This window comes from Heloderma suspectum, chromosome 1 (assembly GCF_057233095.1).
Source record: "Heloderma suspectum isolate Gila_16-S chromosome 1, 16-S_ref, whole genome shotgun sequence".
NCBI lineage: Eukaryota > Metazoa > Chordata > Lepidosauria > Squamata > Helodermatidae > Heloderma > Heloderma suspectum.
In genome coordinates this window covers 418312692-418333011 of record NC_139458.1, presented here as the reverse complement: position 1 = coordinate 418333011, position 20320 = coordinate 418312692, and the positions used below count along the sequence as shown (strand labels likewise).

The window sequence follows — 20320 nt, the reverse complement described above, 5'->3', positions numbered from 1 at the left end:
AATACTGTAAATTGAGTTCAACATGTCCATGAAAGTCATATGAAGTCATATGGTATAGATAGATATACAAGCACAGCCCTAACTGGGAAATTATATTTTTTGGTTGTGGCCTTTGGTATTAAATACAGTGTCTATGCTTATGCTAGGCACAGACTAAGAGTTCCCAGCAGCCAAAGGTGGTGAAATTCCACAACTGTTTTTGTGAAATTAACATGCTTCTTAAAACTAGGGGAGAAAGGATACTTTATTCAAAATTCAGTCATATTGCAGAAAACATTACAGCTGGCAGAACAAATGCCTACATTTCAAAAGTAAAACTGATGCAAGCAAGAGAAGTGTTACATTGACCAGAGCAAAACATTACAAACCAAGACAAGAGAACAGTTATTGTTTCTGCTGAGGTCAGAACTACAGCCAGGATATGGCTCAAAACTAGTAGTCCAGTGACAACAACTCTCTCCTCAACATTGAGGAAGGCAAAACCTATGGTGGGACATCACTGATGGAAATTTCCCCAGTCCCCAACTCCACTTTGTTGGCTGCCACGAGCGTGGCAGAGAAATCTGCAACATGATGATGTCGTATCATGTGTTTTGCCTTATGGTACAGGTGGGCAATACACAGCACCACTGCTTTTGGCAATGATCCCAGCTGGTTCGGGCACGATGTGCATTTCCGACCCAAAAAGCAGCTTCTTCTTTTGTTCTCTCATGTCACGAAACAACTTTTGTTCGGGAAATGATTTCATTTACAAAGCTGTTGTTCTTTGTCAAAACTTCATCTTTTAGCTGCTTCAGCTTGGCTCTAATGGCCTCTTCAGACATGTCTGCCAGTGGCATCGCTTTCACTTTAGAAACAAAATCCTGGATTATTTTTTCACCTTCCTGAAAAGGGGAAAAAAAGAATGATGTTCAACCTCTGATTAGTGCCCTCCTAGATTCCTTTACAGCAGGGATGGGGAATGTGGGGCCCTCACAACTGTTGCTGGACTGCAACTCCTAACATCTCTGGCTATGCAGGCCAGGACTGATAGGAACTACAGTCCAAAAACATCTGCAGGGCCACACATTCCCCACTGGGTTCACAGGATGCAACTACTGAGCTTCAACTCGTACACACAGGAAATAGTTTACTGGAAGCCTCTTTTTTTGAGCTCTCTGGGGCAACTCTGCCACGCTCAGGAAATGTAGCTTATTGAATCAGTCAGAACTTTGCATACTCTGGCTTCCTTGCTTTATGATGAATACTTGTCACTGAACAAAAGCTGCTTTATTAACAACTGCCTAGATTATGTTTTTTCTGTTATGGAAGCCACACTGCCTTGCACAGCTCTCTCATTGACGTACATTTAAAACTTGAAATCCTTTGAGGGCTGCAGATTTGTTCTTTTCAGTTGTTCCATTAGGCTGATGCAGACCCTTTCATCAACAGTTTCATTCTCTAGAGCAGCCTTTCCCAACCTTGGGTTCCCAGATGTCGGGCTACAACTCCCATCATCCCCAGCCAGCATGTCCAATAGTCAGGGATGATGACAGTTATAGCCCAACATCTGGGGACCCAAGGCTGGGAAAAGCCACTCTAGAGAAAGTTTGTTCAAAATTGTAAACTGAATGATAATGCTTTACACTGGTGTTGAACCTCAGGCCCAGGAGCCAAATCCAAGCTGGGGTACCAAGCCGCCCTCCTCAGGGTTCTCCAGATGGTGACACCCCCTCCCTACATCACCAGATGGTTTCCACCCCTCCCCCCGCCCCGCCTTCATTTGCTGGTTTCCTGGCTTTGGGGCAATTTCTTCTGTATTCTAAACGGTTGAAATCTCTCTCCTAAGGTTTATAGTTACTGGCAATAAGAAGCTTAAGCTAAACTATGCTGTTATTTTTGGTTTCTTGGTCCTGCCCCTTTTGCCTTCAGCCTCGCCCACCACAGCATGACCCCCAAGAGCTTCTCTGAAATGGAATTCAGCCCCTGCTTCATGATCTACGTTCCAGATGGGTACCCATATTAATTTGTTACAGCTAAACAACAAGCCTTGTTGCACCTACAGCTGGTGAACTGAGCTTTGTGAGCTTAGAACCCACTTCTTTAGCTGCACGAAGTGCTAAGAACTAAAGGCTATCAGGACTTGCACAATCACTTCTCTGTTAACCAGAAGCATCCCCACCGCCCCATCCCCAATTCAACTAGGAATCTGGATGCGTTCCTTCTGTTGTATCTCTTATCTATGGAAGGAGCAATCCTATGGCCGCTAGTCAGCGGCTAGACAGCCATAGGATTTGCGGTTTTTTGGGAACGAACCTTGGAGTATGCACTCCGAGGTCGGTTCCCAGAGAACCAACCTTCCCCCTCTTCTGCGCTGCCTTGCAGGCAGCACGGAACAATTCCGTGCTCTACGCTCACAAGAGGAGCGCAGAGCGGCCTAAACGGGGCGTTCTGGGGGGCATTCTGGGGCGGGGAAGGTGGAAATGCTGGAACGACACATCCTATGTGTCATCCGGCAGCCTCCTCCCCTGCTCCGCCTTCCCGCAGCTAGACAGCCAAAATCGGCTGTCTAGCTGCAAATGCAGGGCAGGAGAAGTGCGGAGGGAATGATCCCCTCTGTGCTTCTCCTGCCCTGCATTGGATAGGCAGTCGCCTCCGAGTTCGGAGGCAGCTGCCTATCACCATAGGATTGCACCCTTAATGTGTTAGTTTCTGCAATTTCTAAGACCTTGATCAACAATTCCTTGTTGGGATTGCTGCTGATTTCCACTACTAGACTAATGCAGTCTTAACCGCGAATAAAAGGTTTAATAAAAGCAGTCTTCAAGACACTTGTTAATTCTTATTCAAATAATTCAGTAATATAGTGGATGGAGGAAGACTGCGCTATTTGGAAGGTAATAGCCAGTGTCTGACACCAAAAGCTTTGAATATGGTGGCATCTTCCACCACAGGTGGGAAAAGTCTGTTCATTCTGCATAGCATTTCAGGCCCTTAAATATTAAAAGATGTTATTTAACCTGTCTAGAGTTAAATATTGCACTTTCCTCAAGACAAGCATAATGAAATATATGTAACTGAATCATCCACATTTCATCCATAATTGATATTTCCCCCATCCTTTTCCTACAGGCATTTAAACAAGAAGCAAGAGGGGAAGGCGTTCACAGCGCCACCATGGAAATGGAAGGGGAAAGCGTATTTTAAAGTCTGCAAGTACATTTAGAGTCTCTAATGCACATACAGGAGTGTGTCTCCACCCCACCCCGCATCCTTTGCTTTTTGGCAAGGCACATGCACAACAAATTATGCAGAAGAGGAGCCAGGTTGGTGGACTTGGACAGGTCACTGACTCTCAGCCTAACCTATCTTACAGGGTTGTTGCAAGGATAAAATGGAGAGCAAAAGGATCATGTACATCACCTTGGTCTCCTTGGAAGAAAGGTGAGATTAAATATAACAAATAAATAAATAGCACAAAAGCTCAATATGAAATGTTTGAGATGAAAAAATAAATAAAAGATGAACAAACCTGCTTCTCTCTGTAGCATCTCTTGGCTGCTGGCTCTTCATCCTCCTCCTGAGGCATTCCAACGTTCTGGAACTCCTCTAACTCCAGTGCCTTTGCCTTGGCACTCTCTATCACATGCTTGGGGAAGGCAGCCAGCTCTGCTACATGAATGCCAAAGCTCTGATCGCAAGCCCCTGGAAGAAGCACCATTGGTTTCAGACCCCCAAAGGGAAGAATACAACCCATCCATCCGATTCTATGATATTTATTCTAGGAGAGACGAAACTGCCTGAAAGGAACATCAGGGTCAAACTCAGCCATGACATCTAGCGGCCAAACATAAATCCAATAATTGGACAATTATTAATTGAATTAAAACTCAGACAGATTCAGGGGTCTTTTAACCTTTGTCGCAGTAAACATCCCTAAGTAGCAAGTGGGAGTACAATGCAAAAGGGAAAATGCCCGTTTGCTTGCATTATCAGAAGCATCATAATTCTTTGCTCAAGACACAGGACTCTGGTGAGAGGAGGGTCTCTTTCTGCCGCTTGAGAGTGGGCTGCCTTGTGGGTTTTTCTTTCCCCTTTTTGTCACCGCAAAAAGCTTGATGTGGATGGGCTATCTGATCATAAGGTCTCTTAACATGAACTATTTAGTGAATTGTTCAATATGAGAATATGTTATTATTGGTACTGGATATTGCTAACTGACCTGCTGGTATGTCTTGTGTTTATTTAAATTTTAATACATTTTAAATGAACTGTAATTCAGTTCATGTTGTATTGTAATGTATTATAATTATGGTGACAGTATTTGTTCATTTTGTAAACTGCTTTGAGCACAATGTTATTGTGGGAAATGTGATATACAAATACATCGATTAGGACTATCATATGCAAGCCACTAAAAGTAACCAAGGAGAGGGGGTACATACAAATTCTATGGACAGCAAAGGGTATTACAATACAGGAGACATGCAGTGCAGATTTTGACCTGGTTCACATGATGAAACAACCCACGCTTTGTTAACTGTGGCTTGTTTGGCAGTACGCAGGAGTTATTTGGGAGCTCCCAAGCAGTCAGCAGCTTCCACTGTGCTAAACAACAGGTCTCTGGGTTGTTTTCTGTGATGTGAGAACCCGGAACTCTCAGTTGTTCAGGGAGAAAACCCCCAGAATTATAACCCAAGAATAAAAAGTGGGTTGTTTTGTTGTGCGAACTGGGTCTCAAGCAATGGCTAGTGATTTGCTTCAAACCACAGCTTCCCATTCCAAATTGCAGTCACTCTCAAAACCAGGATTTGGCTATTCAGATGTAACACTTAACTATGGTTACATGTTACATCTGCGCCGAGACACTGAAGGAAAAGTAATGGTGAAACTAAAATAGATGGTGAAACTAAGATAGATAAACTACAAAGTCTGAAACATAAAAAAGCTGCTTTTGAGGCAATCGGCCATTTAACTTTGTGAAGGAGCAGTGTGTCCATTCCGCAGTAAACAAAGTCAATTTTTCCTGCCTCAGCTCTGTGGTGCACCTCACCTTTTTTCACGCGGTACAACATTGTCAGGGTCTCCTCAGTGGTTAGTGCCGTGACGTGCAAGTTGTTCACAGAGGAAATTTGGTCAGCAAGGGCTGTCAGTTCATGAAAATGAGTAGCAAACATACAAAAGGCTCCAATTTTGCTGGCAATATATTCTGAGATTGCCCATGCCAGTCCAAACCCATCATACGTAGATGTTCCTCTTCCCAGCTCATCAATGATGACTAGTGAGTTTTCTGTTGCGGTCCTAAAATGAAAGACACTGTATTGGACTCTTAAAGTGCTTAAAATTAGAACAGCTCCAAAAGCAAACAGCATGTGTTGTGGCACAAGCTTTGTGGGCCAGAGCTTACGTCATCTGATAAAGTATTATCCTCACTTGGGAGGTTTCTGCGTGCACATCATATGCTTATTTATTTAAGCTGCTTCTATACTACTTGACTTCCCAGACTTTACAAGCGGTTTACATAAGAACAGATACAATATAAAAGCCAATATAGAAACAGTATAAAACAATAAATACCTTAAAAACATTATAACAAAAAACAGAGTAGTGTCACGGTCAATTACAAGTCAGGGAAAGCCTGAGTGAGGCATTTGAAGCTCGTCAGAGTTTCTGTATACACACACAGGCATGTACAAAGAAAAACTTCAATAAAATTAGTGTTCGGTAGATGTAGTATATTTGGTGCTAGAAAGTCCAGGTTCACATACTTGTGCAAGGAAGAGCTCGTAACATAGCCTTGGACAAACTATCGCTGACCATCAGTCCTGCCCTGCCCTGGAGGATAAAACCATCAATGGCTACTAGCCACAATGGCTATCTCTTACCTCCAGGATCAGAGGCAGCATAACTCTCAATACCAGTTGCTGGGGAGAGGCAGGGTGCTACAATTGGGCTCATGGTCTACTTGTGGGCTTCCTGCAGGTGCTGGGGAGAGGCAGGGTGCTACAATTGGGCTCATGGTCTACTTGTGGGCTTCCTGCAGGTGCTGGGGAGAGGCAGGGTGCTACAATTGGGCTCATGGTCTACTTGTGGGCTTCCTGCAGGTGCTGGGGAGAGGCAGGGTGCTACAATTGGGCTCATGGTCTACTTGTGGGCTTCCTGCAGGTGCTGGGGAGAGGCAGGGTGCTACAATTGGGCTCATGGTCTACTTGTGGGCTTCCTGCAGGTGCTGGGGAGAGGCAGGGTGCTACAATTGGGCTCATGGTCTACTTGTGGGCTTCCTGCAGGTGTCTGGTTGGCCAGTGGCAGGCAGAATGCAAAATAAATGGGCCTTTGGTCTGATCCAAAACAGCTCTTCTTATGTTTTTATGCAAAATAGAACATTTGGGGCTCAGTGTATTCTGCACGAATACATAATTTATACTGGGAACAGAATTCACCTTACGAGAATCACAGCTTTTATTCCACCTTCTGAAATCTCAAAAAACAAGGAAGAAAGTGATGCTGAGTGTTTTTTTGGTGTGTGTGTGTGTGTGGGGGGGAATCTATGCTATTAATAGCTTCCAACATGTAAGTGTATCTCTCCAGTAATGACACTAAGGCAAGAGGCAAGAGGAAGGAGAGAAGAGCATAAGAGGGCCAGGAACCAGTAATGTGGGAAATGATGTTATCATCATGGCTAACATTTTTATTATTTTAACAATTATTTTTAAATCTAATGAAAATTAAAGTTACCCTACACAATTTTTAAAAATATGTAATTCCCAAATGCATCAACATTAAAATAAATCAGAAGCCATAGTTACATAACTAAAGCCCACCCAAAGCTTTCATACAATCATTTTTCACCTGACACCTGAAATATATCAAACATGGCATGTGGGAAATGCATGTTTAGGAAGGTCATACCTCCATCGAGGTGCCGCAGTAGGAAAGACCCTTTCCCTGATAGGCATCTACCTTGCTTCAGAAGGTGAGGGCACCCAGAACAAAGCCTCCACGGATGCTCTCAATAAACGGGCAGGTTTGTACAAGCAGAGCATACTGGGTAACTGGTAGGACAAGTGGTACCTGCAACAAAATGTTGCAGCGAGGAGGGCTGTTCTGGGTTCTAGCCACTCCATTCCACATGCCCCCCACCTCCCCATTTTCTGTTTCCACTCTCCAACGTCAATCAGCATTCCATGCTCACTGAGCATGCTCAGTCCTCACTGGCCTATTGGGGGATCTCCTCCCCCAAAGATCATACTTCTGCAAGCCTTGAGGTTTCCCTGCATCTCCTGTGGATACATCTCCTGAGTGTGAGTGGCACCATCTGGGCTACATGAAGAACCACACTCAACAACCTGAGCACTAGAAATAAGAGGGATGATGGTGGGAACTAGGAGTTCTGAAATTCACAAGAAGGACCCAGAACAGTAGAGACTACGGGGCTCTGGGGGAAAGAGTTCAGAGGTGGTTCAAGAAGATCCCTCAACAGGACCTTCGCTGGGCAAAAATGCCAAGGAAAAAGAATGGTGGGACAATGCAGGAAGGTGGTAGCAATAGGCAAGCAAAAGCAGATCAGAGCGCAGATCTACAGATGACCTGCCCTAGAGTAGAAGCCCCTCAGGGAAGGACCCTAAGCCCGCAAAAGTACTTGCACATTTCGCACACCCTCCTCAACAGAAACCAACACAGTACTTACCTAAGGATAGAAGATGTCTCCAACATTTCTGCCATGAAGGTAGAGACCCCTTTCAGCTGACTGTCTCCTGCTCCTACCCGAGCCAGGATGCAATCAACAATCGTCACTTCTGCAGAGTCACATGGCACAAAACATCCAATCTGGGCCATAAGAACGATCACCCCCGTTTGGCGGATGTAGGTGGATTTCCCTCCCATGTTCGGTCCTGCAGAGCAAGCATGGCCAAGAAGTTAAAGAAGCAGTCCTGGTTTCTTAACCCCCTGCCCAAAGGTCTTCTCAGCAATTTAAGATGCAACTTCAGTTTAGCATACTCTTGTTATTTTTGAAGAACAGAAGCATCCAGACCTTGCTTCGATTAGTATTTCAACTTACTGTTTACCATGGAAGTGGAGGCTGGATATCTTTTGCAGTTCTTTCTTTCTAAGGGGAAATATTTTGGAACCATTGCTAACTTTGGCACATCACCAATTTCACTTTTTAAAAACACAAATATTCTGAACACCTATAAACCAATGACAACCTCATGGCGGTCAGAACAAGGTTACAATCAGCGGTCATCATCTCACTTGGGACCCTCCTGCTGACTCACACTTAGGGATGGACGGATTACTCACCGTCCGTTCTGTGATCTTTTCCGCTGGGGGGGAGGCGATCCGTTCCCCCTGGAATCCTCCAGAGTGGCTCCGCATCTGGAGGATTTCGTGGAGCCGCACTCCAGCTCCATTGCGCTGGTAATACTGTAATGGCAGCTGCCATTACAGTATCACCAGCAGAATGGATCCGGAGTTCTGTTCCACAGGAAATCCTCAGGAGGCGGTGGTGAGTGTGCTGTTGCACCGTGGATTCCGGAGGCTGGATTCCAAAGAATCCGGCCTCACTTGAGTCCGTGGCGGAATTCTCTGCCATCCCTACTCACACTCATGAGGGCCAGGATGCAAGCAGCAGACAAAAGACTCCTCTTCCCAGCATGCTCAGCAGTGGAGGCTTTGTTAATGTCCTTCCCCTGACTGTGCTCTTCCATGAGTCATTCCCATCTCCCTCATCTTGGTTCATTCATGGAACTGATCAGCTGACATGCGTAAGAAGAGAACTCTCTTGTGTTTAGGTCACCCAGAAGGGAAACGTCAAAGCTGCCTTGTGCCATGGCTTCCATATAGAACACGGTCATGGGTATGTTTTCCCTGTTGGTACTTTATTTGCCCTCTCCCAGTTACATCACTTGGTAGGGACCAACTCTCCACATTTAAGGACCACAAGTCTCTCTTGTTTACAGTACATGTCTAGAGATGTGAAGGCCTGAAAAAACCCCAGAAAAGCTGAGGGAAAAAACAGTTTATTTCCATTTTTTTTCTGAGGACCGTTTTTGTTTTTTTTCCAAAAAATTTAACAGCGTTGGATTATGAAGTATTTTCTTTTAGAATTTAAGATAAACAACTTATATATTGTTACTCAGCCTTCACTCCCCTCAGAATGATTTGTAAAAACTATGTAATAAGAACACTTTTACAGAAAGACTAGAGATGTAAAATGTCTGGAAATAACGAAGCCATGGGGGAAAAATATTGTTTTAATCCTCTCTGTACGATTCCCAGCATACTTAGTTCTTTAATTCCTTATTAAAATTATTTATTTAAAGTATATTTTACTGATAGACGTTTATGCTCAGTTTCCCAGCATGTGAGTAGAGTCATCACTGTGCATTCTTGACAGTAAACGTGCATTCTTGACAGCTTGGGTTTTGTTCCATACAGCCCTGTGTTTCTGATGTTGTAGCAATCATTTCATGTAGTTCTAATCTATTCAGACGATAATTACAAATTTATTAACTGAGTTTACTTTCAAACGTTTTAAAATATAATGATAATGTTATGAGCAAACTAAGTCATACATAAAATAACTTTACAAACAGAAAGGCTGCATTATGTTCCTAAAGCAGCCATCCCCAACCTGGTGCCCTCCGGATATTTTGGACTACAGTGCCCAGCATTCCTAACCATTGGCCATGCTGCCTGAGGTTGATGGGAGCTGAAGTCCAAAACATCTGGAGGGCACCAGGTTGGGGAAGGCTGTCTTAAAGCAACAAAGTGACTTTAGATCTGCAAATTGCACTAAAAAAATAAGTATTGCCTATTTTTCAATTTGTCCAATTCCCCCCACCCCCCAAGGTAGGAAAAAATGGTTTTTTTCCATGACCTCAAAATTTCCAGAAATTTTACACCTCTATACATGTTCCCCTCACCACCCCCTTTCCCTGCATTTCTGGCAAGTAGCTCAGCCTTAGCCCTCTCAAGGGTCCTTCAGGTAAGTCAGGACTTCTCAGTTTTGGCCACCCTTGGGAATAGCCTACTTCCTTTTCAGGGAGTTTTTCCTGTTTCTCTTCAAGCATCCGATCCCTCTCCGGTTGCCACCACCAGCCTTGGCAAGCCAGGCTCACAGTGGCTTTGCCTCATTCTTCCTAGGGAGAAGGTAAGTTTCGCTGTGTGTGTGTGTAGATTGCTCTTCCCCCCTGCAAAAGAGGCAAACAGAATAGCGCCCACCCCGCCCCCCATTAGGAGACTAGATCACCTGCAGCCTCTGGGTTAATAGTACTCCGGTCTTCCTGCCCAAGGGGATTCCTCTGGTCTTGCCTGGGTGAGTCAGGGGTCTTGGGCCCTACCCAGGGAACAGTAGTGCCCCCTTGGGTTCCTCTGGGGCTGGGTAAGGCCAACGAGAAGACAGCCCCCTAAGTCTCAGTCAACTTGCCCTGTCCTGTCTGCTGATTTCTCCCCGTTTCTGTTTTTGCCTGGGCCACCTCCTCTTCCTCCTCCTTCCCTCTCTCTGCCCACTTCTGCTTTCAACTGGCTCCCCACACCGTCCTCCTGCGGCTCTCTCTCTCCTGCCATCCTTCCTCCTCTGTCTTCTCTCCTTCCTTTCTTCCTCTGCTCTCTTTAAAGGTTGGCTCACCCTCGCACCCACCCCTTCCCCAGCTGCAGCTCTTCTCAGTGCCTGGGCTGGTCAGTGGACACGCAGCGGCTCCGTGACATTATATATACTGGGATGCCAGCCACTCTCCCAGCTCACTCTCTGCTGCCAGGAGGATGGAGCAACCTGCAGCAGTGATCCCTGGTGGATCCTCACATCTGCCAAAGCCTCTGTTAATGAGGGGGTTAAATAGCCCTTTGCTCATGTTTGGCTTGTAAGAAAGCCACTGAGGAGCTATGACTAGTGGCAGTTTTACCTCCAAAATATGCAACCAAGAGTGTCTTGCAGCCTATCCTGCCTTGCAGGGGTAGAGGTGCAGGATCTTCAGTGATTAATAAGCCTTAGCCTGATCACGTGGGTAATCCAGGCTTAGGGTTTGTACTTATGGAGAAGAACGCCCTCCCCGCTTTTTTAAAGCAGGACTTCCTTTAAACTCTGTGAAACCAAGCTAGTATGGATCAAGTGGTTTAGCACATAAGAGCAGCCTCAGGCTATGAAAATAGCCGAATCAACTCCTGAGCCCAACCGAGCATATTTAAGAAATAAGCAAAGAGAAGTTCCAAAATGGCCAGTTGCTTTTAAGATAAACGCAACATAGAGTTAGCTTACCAAAGCTTTCATATCAGGAACCAAAATCCTAAGACTAAATCTCCAAAGCAGCTTGCAAGTGTGTGTGTGAGAGAAAGAGAGATGGGAAGGCACCTGGGTTCCAGGTGGTAGAGAGGCAAATGGCCCTCAGCCAACAACCACGTGGAGAAGGCAAGATTTCACAATCAAAGGTATCGTTATGGAGAGCGGGAAACACCCAGAGAGCGGTTAAGAATTCAAAATGATGAGTCAATGACTTTGATCAAGCATCTTTCAGGTGACTCCTCCATGTACCTGTTTAACACAAGGCTGAGTCATGGTGGGGGAGAGGGAGTCAAGTTTCATATAGGCAAAGTTAGGTAAAGTTTGTTTCCTAGAGATGCCTGGACATGCCCTTTATTCAGATACGTTTTAAAAGAGAGGTGGTTTGTTACAGGAGCATAACAGGAGGTTTGAATGGGGGACTTGTTATAGGAGCATAATAGAAGGGGAAGAGTTCTGGGTAAGGGGCTATGCTGGAGACCAAATGGGTTAGCCCAGGGACAGACGGTGTTGCCCAGATCACTGGTTGTATATCCCCCTGCTATGAACTCAAAAGCTTTTTTCATATCAGAAATACCCATCCCTCCATAACTGCTGGAATCATTTTCAAGACACAAGGTCAATAAAGCTGAAGGATAACTAAAGAAAAGTTGGAGGATCTTCAAAAAAGGCAACAGTGACAGATTTAAGCTGGGGCAAAAACAAAACAAAAAAGCCATTCCTATCTGGGACTTCTTGGAAGAGGAGAGGAGAGGGGGGGAGGAGGAGGAGGGATGAAACAAGCAAACAAGTAACTAGAAGGAACAAACAGAGGAGGTGGGTTTACTCCAGACATCTTCCACAGTAAGCACTGCCACCACCCCTGCAGCCACAGCTCTCCACGTTTATTTCTGTGTTTGCATCTCACAAAAGTCACCCCCACTAATTTGTATGCTGGGCCAATTGTGCATCAACCAGAACGTTAGACTTGCCTGAATATGCCTCCCCCCACCCCCTCCAAAATGATCAAACGCCCAACTCAGTGCAAAATACCAATCTGGAGAAACAATCACACTCTTTTCCTGTCTGTTTTGAAGCAAGGATGCAAACTATTTTAAAAGCATCGCACACGACTCAAAAGTGGGGTGGGAGGCAGGGAGGCAACACAAACATGGCATATAAATGAAGCCTTTACCAGTAATGATATGGAACATCTGCTTGCCCTTCTCAAAGGTCACGTCGTTCGGGATGAAGGCAACATCATCTTGAACTTCGATGCAGGGGTGCCGCGCACCTTTCAGAATAATCCTCCCTTGCCCCTTTTCCAGAATTGTTGGGCGTACGTATGGCTCTGGAGCCCCGTTCGACGCATGGGCAAAGCTGACAATGGCGTCCAGCTGGGCTATGACATCATTCAGAACCTGTATGGGCTCCTTATACCCTGTCGGAAAAGGGGTACAGCTCAATGCAGCTTTCACTGTGCAGAAATCCAAAAAGAGTCTCGTCGCTGTTTTGGCATCACCCGCTTCAGCCATTGCAGCACATGAGAGTTTCAGCTGATAACGTGTTAAGTTCATCTGGGGATGGAGTTTTACGTTCCTTAAAACAGGGGTGTAGAATCTCAGGCCCACGGACCAAATCTGGCTACCTGGGGGCTAAATCCTGCTCTTTAGGGTTCCCCAAAAGCCCTCGGCCCCACCCCCATTCCTCCAACTTTTGAGCAGTGTTTTTTCCGATTCTAAAAGGTTGAAATGCCTCTCCTAAGGCTTAGTTACTGGCCGTAAAAGCTTTAAGCTACAATATGCTGGTATTTCGGTCCTCTTTGCCCCTGCCCACCACTGGAATGTGGCCTCGAGAGCTTCTCTGAAATGGAATTTGGTCCTCGGACTGAAAGAAGCTCAACATCCCAGACCTAGAAAAACAGTCACCAGGAGGGTCCTGCCTTGACGGCCTCATGTTCGCGGTTTTAGGTTCTGGAATGCCGTTGGTTGCTGGATTTAGGCTCAGCATCAGGGTGCAATTCTAGCATCTCTGTGGGCTGTGCTGCTGACCCAGCTGACCCTTCTCTCTCCAGGTCAGCATCCAAGCTGCTGCTGAAGTCTGGCTTATAAGACATGCAGCATTCCTGACAGGATGCCAGCAGCCAGCTCCATTGATCTCCTTCATCAAATCTGGGAGCAGAAGTGGATTCCCTAAGCGTATGCCTGAATGCAACTGCAGGATGGTTGAGGACTAGCAAATTGATGCTTAACCCAAGCAAGGAAGCAGTGATGATTGTGGGCAAAACTGTGCTTTTGCCTGACCTAGTGGGGTTGGACTGGATGAGATTTGGAGGGTGCTCCTAGACTCCAAACCAGCTTTGTAAATAAGCCCACAAAAGTTGCCAGCCTGCCCCCCACCCCCACCCTACTTATTTGCTGTGGGATGGCAGAGAAGGGTCAGAGAGTTCTGTCCCTCCTGCAGCAGTCCACTGCATTTCTATGTGAGGCGTGGAAGAGCAGGATTTCCTCCTCTCACAGCTCCTTTGGTTTCTCTGCTAGTGCCGAGGCTGCCCCTCCTCCACCAACCTGCATGCAATTTCGTGTCACCTGTGGCTACCAGGCGAGTGCTTAAATACAAGGCTGCTGTGAGCCTTTGCTGGATTCTCAGATGGCTTGCAGGGGCTAGGAGCAGCTTTTACTGGCTTAGGCTAGTGAGCCAATGGCAGCCACACTTCTCCGATAAAGTTTTGACCTCCGCCATCCATGCTTTAGGAACTTCCCCTGTAGATTACTCAAAGCGTATTTTACATGGGGCTGCCTTTGAAAAGCATTCAGAAGCAGCAGCTAACACAGAATACTGCAGCTCATCTTCCCACAGGGGAAGTTACGGAGAGCACCATGCTCTGATCAGACGTCAAAGGCACAGTCTGCCTGGTTGCTTCAGGCCCAGTTCAAAGTGCTGCTGCTGACCTTTAACAGCCTACACCAAGGCGGCACAACCTTTTCGGCTGCATCCAGTTTTGGCAGCTCCCCCTCTACACTCCGCACACGAACGGAGGTGGGGAGGATTTATCTTCATCCCCATCCCAGCAATCTCGCGCAAGATCACTGGGATGGGGGGCTGCTCTGGCGTCACTGTGGGATGGTGAGGCTACAGCAGCAGCAGCAACAAGCATCCCTGCTTCTGCACTGCTAACTGGTGCAGAACCAGGGAGGCTGGCCGCTCCAAGCATCCTCTCCTCCCAGCGACCCTGAAGGGCATTGTTGCTTCTGTGCCGACATTAGCAACACGGAAGCAGAGACCCCGATCGGGAGGGAGGCGGGAGCATGGGGGGTTGTGGGTTGTGCAGCCCTGGCCTGCACAATCTAGAGTCTGAGTATCTCAGGGAAGTCTCTGCCTCCCTCCTTACCTGAGGTGAACACAGAGATGGGTTTTCCCTTTGGTGACACTAACCTTATGGAGGAACCTAGGGACTGGGAATCAAATGGGCTTTCTGGCAACAGATGAAGGCCGGCTGGCTGAACAGAGATCTTTCAAAAATGGTGGCTCTTTTCATTTGGTTGTGGGTCTTTTATCTGCTATTCTGCTGGCATTTTATTGACTGACTTATTGATTTTTGTTTTCATAAATGCAGAGAACTGTTTTTAGATGGGTTGCTAATGTGCTTCGGGTGCTGCTTTTCAGCAGAAAACATGCATGCGTACATGCGCGCACGCGCATACACACGTGTGTGTGTTTTAAAAATACCACATTTTTAAAAAAATCTGATGCTTTCTAAAGACTGTGCTAATGGAGCTTTGTTCTATGACATTTCCTTTTGCAGTTCCAGGAAAATAATTATTTAAAGCTTCTGTTTGGACAAAACTGAACTACCACTGTGGCTTCAGACCCGCCCAAGAGAAAAACAGAGGTGGGAGGAGGGATAAATGGGCTCTAAAGAGGTTCCTCCATCTCTCCCTTCTTCTTAGGGCAGGCTTCCCCAACCGGGCACCCTCCAGATATGCTGGACTACAATTCCCATCATCCCCAACCAGTATTGCCGTTGGGAGAACTCTATCATGTTTTGTTCCATAGGCCTTAACCTGCCAAAGGCCAGAAAGGCAAGACACAAATATATCATCATTGTTCCACCACAAAGGCCCTCTAGACAGCCAACAATAATCAGAGAACCATTACAGCCAGTACACTCATAAAAACAGAATAAAATATAACCATTAGCAGAAATAAAACAGCACAAACATAAATCATGCTTTCTGAATACAGAAACTCCCCTTTCTTGAGCCTGAGCATGAAAAAAGAAGGAAACATAAGACAGTTTTTGGAACAAGTCTACTGATGTACATATGTTGCATGTGATTGAAATGAGCAGAGTGATGCAATGCACTGTGGACAGTCTGTCCACCTGGACTGGTTACCAATTTTGGGTGGCCCTTCCATGAGTTGGAGCTAAGAGAAAGAGCCTAGAAGGAGCTTCAGCCACACACAATCCTTCCTCTGCTCTGAATAATTGGTTAGTTAAGAACACAGGAACATACCAAGAGCCATGCTAGATCAAACCAAGGATCCATCTAGTCCAGCATTCTGTTCACACAGTGGCCAACCAGCTGCCTGTGGGAAACTCACAAATAGGACATGAGTGCAACAGCACCATCCCACTCAGTTCCTGGTTTGGGGCAAACCATGCTTTACTGTTACATCAGAACTGGCAAAGGATGATTTGCACTTGCCCTGCAAACCAGGACCTGAGTTATGCACAGCACTATTCTGCAGGGAGTCAACTCTGGTTTGAGCCAAATATCAGTAGACTCCAAGTAAGCATTTTAAACTTACTACACTCAGAACGCATTGAGATGTTCAGGATTCTGCTCCTTATCTGATGAGCCTCCAAAGTAGGTAAATTACCAAGGGACACTATTTTAGTGCTTAGAAAGTTCATTCCACAAATGCACACCAGGGAAATTGCTCTTGCATGTTTTAGTATTCTCTCTGGAAACGTTTCCACTGAACACCATTGCCACCTCAGTGCACAGCTAAATAAAAACCAGTAAAAGGGCAACATCCAATTAAGCCTCTTTTATCCATCCTGGCTGTGGAAAAACGCCTTGTCTTCTCTACCGCTGGTTCTGACACACACATAAATTAGTTGACAAGTCAGACCTGTTAAAAATCAAAGCTTCCACAGAAATTTGTTTTGATCTTCTGGACATCATCTCCCCCACCCCAGCCAAAACACACACCAACCATTCCAGTTTGCTTTCGTGCACTTTCCCAACCATGCATTTTATTGTACAAAGACATGAACTAATAACTACCGTGCAAGTACATTTGGCCAGATGTTCAGAGACCAATTTCGACACACATAAGGGTACTGGGGAAACAACTGCATAGATATACCCTGGATGGAAACGTTAGAGAGGTGGACGGTGATAGCTAATCAAATATGAAAAATACCATTAAACAAAATCATTGAGATGTTTGCAATACTGCTCCCAGTACCCACCCCTCCAAATCAGGGGGCATCACCCTAATAGCTTACTTCTAAAACTACTGCTGAACATGCTAGCATGCTGCGGCAGAGGGAGTCTTGGACTTAGACACTGGAAAGCCAACTACGGATGTCCCATCTCTCTTATTTTTTACGCAGCCATGGTGGTGGTAGTGGCAGTGGGGGCATACTTGTTAGATTTCACTAAAGGGCAAATACAAACATTGTGAGCACTGCTGTATACTGAATACAACCCTTGGTCCATCTAGCTATGTACTGCCAACTCCAGGAGGAGACAACCTCCACTCCACGGAGGTTGTCCACCCAGCCTGTAGCCGCCTGGGCTCCCTCCATGAGCCCCGCCCCCTTCCCAATGGAGGGCAGGCAGTGCGAAGAGGAATCCCCTTGTTATCTCCGATCCTGTACCAGTCATCCCATTTCAGCCTAAGCTATCTCCAGAGTTGCTGTGAGAAATGCATGGGGGCACCATATACTCCACCCCCAAGCTCCTTCAAGGAAGGGTGGGGTAACAATACACTTAATGTTGATATTATTATGGCCCTATGACAACAGGATTCATGCACAACAGTGCTGCTGAAACACCTAACAACAATTCCAAGCACCCAAGGGGGAAGGGATGGTCACTATCTGCAGGAACATGATCCAGATGCTGAATGTCCAATCAGCATACTATTAACAGCTCACAAGAGCTGTCTACACTGTTGAGCAACATAATATGCAAATGCGGTGCTATACCACTCAAATGCCTTTGTAGGCATGATAGCAGGCATGGGAAATCTCCACCGCAAGGGCCAATTTGACCCACCAAACCAGATCATCTGGCTTGCGAGGCCTCGGGCACAGCTCCTCCCCCTCCTCAAAACCCCATCCTTGACGTCTAGCAGGGAGGGGAAGCCCCACTTGTCATCTCCAATCACTGGTTGATAATAACAGCAGAGATTCTGCTCCCTGCTAGCAATGCCCACTCTGCCCACTCCCAATGGGGGAAGGGGTGGAGCAGGCGAAACCACCCTGACCGAGGTGCCAGATGAATGAATGCTCTTCCAGCTAGCACCTCAGTTGCTGAAGCTTTACTGCATGTGGGCTTTCCCTGGCCGAAGCACCAGCTGGAGAAACCCAATGGGCCAAGTGGCCATGCCCTCTGACATCATTTGGCCCACGTTGGGCCGGGTGGGGGGAATCATCCAGCGGCCTCACTCCAAACCAGTTCGCTAGCCCTGCACTATAGGATGCAAAGAGTCAAGAACTGGACTTTGGCCTCCTTTAGTCCTTTGATTCTAAGCTCCTTGGAATAAGGAACTGCTTTTTCCTGTGACACTTTGGTGACACCCTTTAAGGGTATCACTCTTTAACAGAATACAGAAAGCTACATGCATTTTGTGTCAGGCAATAAAACCCAAAAACCAATCAAACAAAAAAAACCTAGCCAATTCTGCAGCCTCGTTAAACACAAGAACACCTACAAATAAAGAATGGAAGTATTTAATCGGTACAATCTATTTGTCCATTCATTGAATAGATCAAAAATAGGGATTTTATACAGACTTTTCATTAGAGCTCGGTTAATTTGTTTGAACACTGACTTAATTGCCTGTGCCTTTTTTGTCAATTCATCACAAAATGGTCACCGCACCGAGGCCAGGTTCCATCCCCTCACAAGCCATTTGTCAGCCATGCTTATTTTATTTACGTAAGGATTGTATATCCTGACTAATCAATTAAAAATTCCCTAGGCAGCTTACAAAAGATTAAAAATCAACATTTAAGAACGACTGCTAAGCAATCATTAAAACATCATAAAGTAGCCAATGGTTGTTTGAAGACCACTGCCAAGGAAAGGAATTTAAAGCACCCTCTGCATAGTTAGTGGCTGCTTCATGAACAGAGTTCCAAACCACGTCGCGCAGCCTTTCCCAACTTGGTGCCCTCCAGATATCCTGAAGGACTACAACTCCCAGCATTCTTGACCACTGGCCATGCTGTCTGTGCAACCCCAACAACCCATGGTTTATACAACCCATGATTTTGTTGTTACATGCGAACCGGGACAGTGTAGGCAGGGATTGGTTGTGTGAATGAACCTCTTTTGAAAGATGCTATATTGAAATTAGCCACTGTGCCTCAAATGTATGTGGAATATTGATACCTCTCGATGCATTTAAGGGAATACAGAAAGCAGGAGGCCTAAAAAGTAGCGCTTTGGTTTAATTCAAATCAGCTGTTAGCTTTGAAGACTGTGTCTGTGTTTTGTTAATAGCCACAAAGCCCAACCTGACATATATTCAGCCATGCTCGTTTAGAACACAGTGTTTCTTTACCTCCCGTGCCCAAGTGCTTAGGCGGCCACTAGACCTAAGTACTCGTGCAATCTGGAACAGTTTATGTTTGTTGGTATCCCTATCTTATTCAAAGAGATAGGATGCTGTTGCCTATTCATCAATTCATTGTCATCCAGAGAAAAGCCCAATCTGGTACAGTTGCAAGACAAGCAAACAGAAGAGATATTTGGACTACAGGTGCTTGTGAATCTATATCCTATTTATGAACACAGGGTTTCTGTGTGGACATTGTTTGAGGATGCTTACTGGCAAGCGGTGATGCAGACTGTCAAATTAAAAGCACATTTGGCAAAAAAAAAAAATAGTTGTGTCCATGACAAAAGCGGCACAAGAATGTTTTGGGGTGCACATCTACAGGCTGGCAATTCCTGACAATCTTAAACCCCTCTCCAGCCACTGGCTGAGCTGCTGTGACATCACAAAAACCTGAAGTTCAGAGCTGTCAGAGCACTCATTTCAGTTTCTAGACACAAGACCATTGGTCAAACTGCTATGATAGGATGCCAGGTCATGGAATGTTCATTGAAAGGAAGCTGGGGCAGAAGGACAGGTGTGCTGTTGATGGGAAGGGAGAAAAATGGGGGAAAGAGGAAGCTTCTGATGTGGTTTTACTGTTTCTTTGGTGGCATTTGTGCCAAACTTTTATGGCTAATATTCTTCTATGAAACTAAATGTTGAGCTAAGTGCTGTATAATCTCCAGAGAAAAACTAAACAGTTTAGTTTGGGAGCATATCTCAGTTTCTTGCTGTTGATGGAAGGGATGAATTTAGAATCAACATCTTAAAAATGAACTTCCAATGAATTTTTGCCAACTTCCTTAAGGACATTTATGTGAGCACTTCAAGCCTGTTACTTCAAGTAAACATGGTTTGGAAGTCCCATTGGTTCCAATGGAACTTCCCTTCAAGTAGACATATGACTGCATGCTGGATCTGTAAAATGCTTTCCAGTGTTAGCCTAAATTGTCCTGACCTGACACAGTTATGAACCAGGGCTGAGACAATGACAACTGGCTTATGCCTCCTTTCCTAATTGATTTGCGAGAGTTTTACAGGGAAGAGCTGTTGAAATGTCTTTTGGAACATGTCTGACAGTTTCAGGTATAACCACACAGTCTTCCATCTTCCTTACCTGATGCAACATTGATTATTTCTTTAACAACGACATCCTGCATTTCTTCATACTCTTTCCTGCTCTTTATGTATTCTTCATTGATCTCTTTCAATGCACTGTACATGAACAAAAACACAAAACAA

The 20320-nt window shown here is 45.6% G+C and overlaps 1 protein-coding gene across 1 annotated transcript in view; it reads right to left on the bottom strand.

Annotated features, from left to right (window-relative positions):
* Window positions 1-221: 221 nt before the first annotated feature.
* The window catches only part of MSH2 (mutS homolog 2), an 87152-nt gene continuing 67053 nt past the window's right edge, over window positions 222-20320 (bottom strand). Inside the window, exons 11-16 of the mRNA XM_084829189.1 lie at window positions 20196-20293; window positions 12432-12677; window positions 7667-7871; window positions 5033-5280; window positions 3512-3684; window positions 222-884 (exon numbers count right to left, since the gene is read on the bottom strand). Coding sequence (XP_084685315.1) covers window positions 714-884; window positions 3512-3684; window positions 5033-5280; window positions 7667-7871; window positions 12432-12677; window positions 20196-20293 — 1141 coding nt within the window. The 3' untranslated portion in view covers window positions 222-713. The remainder of the gene's footprint in view (window positions 885-3511; window positions 3685-5032; window positions 5281-7666; window positions 7872-12431; window positions 12678-20195; window positions 20294-20320) is intronic.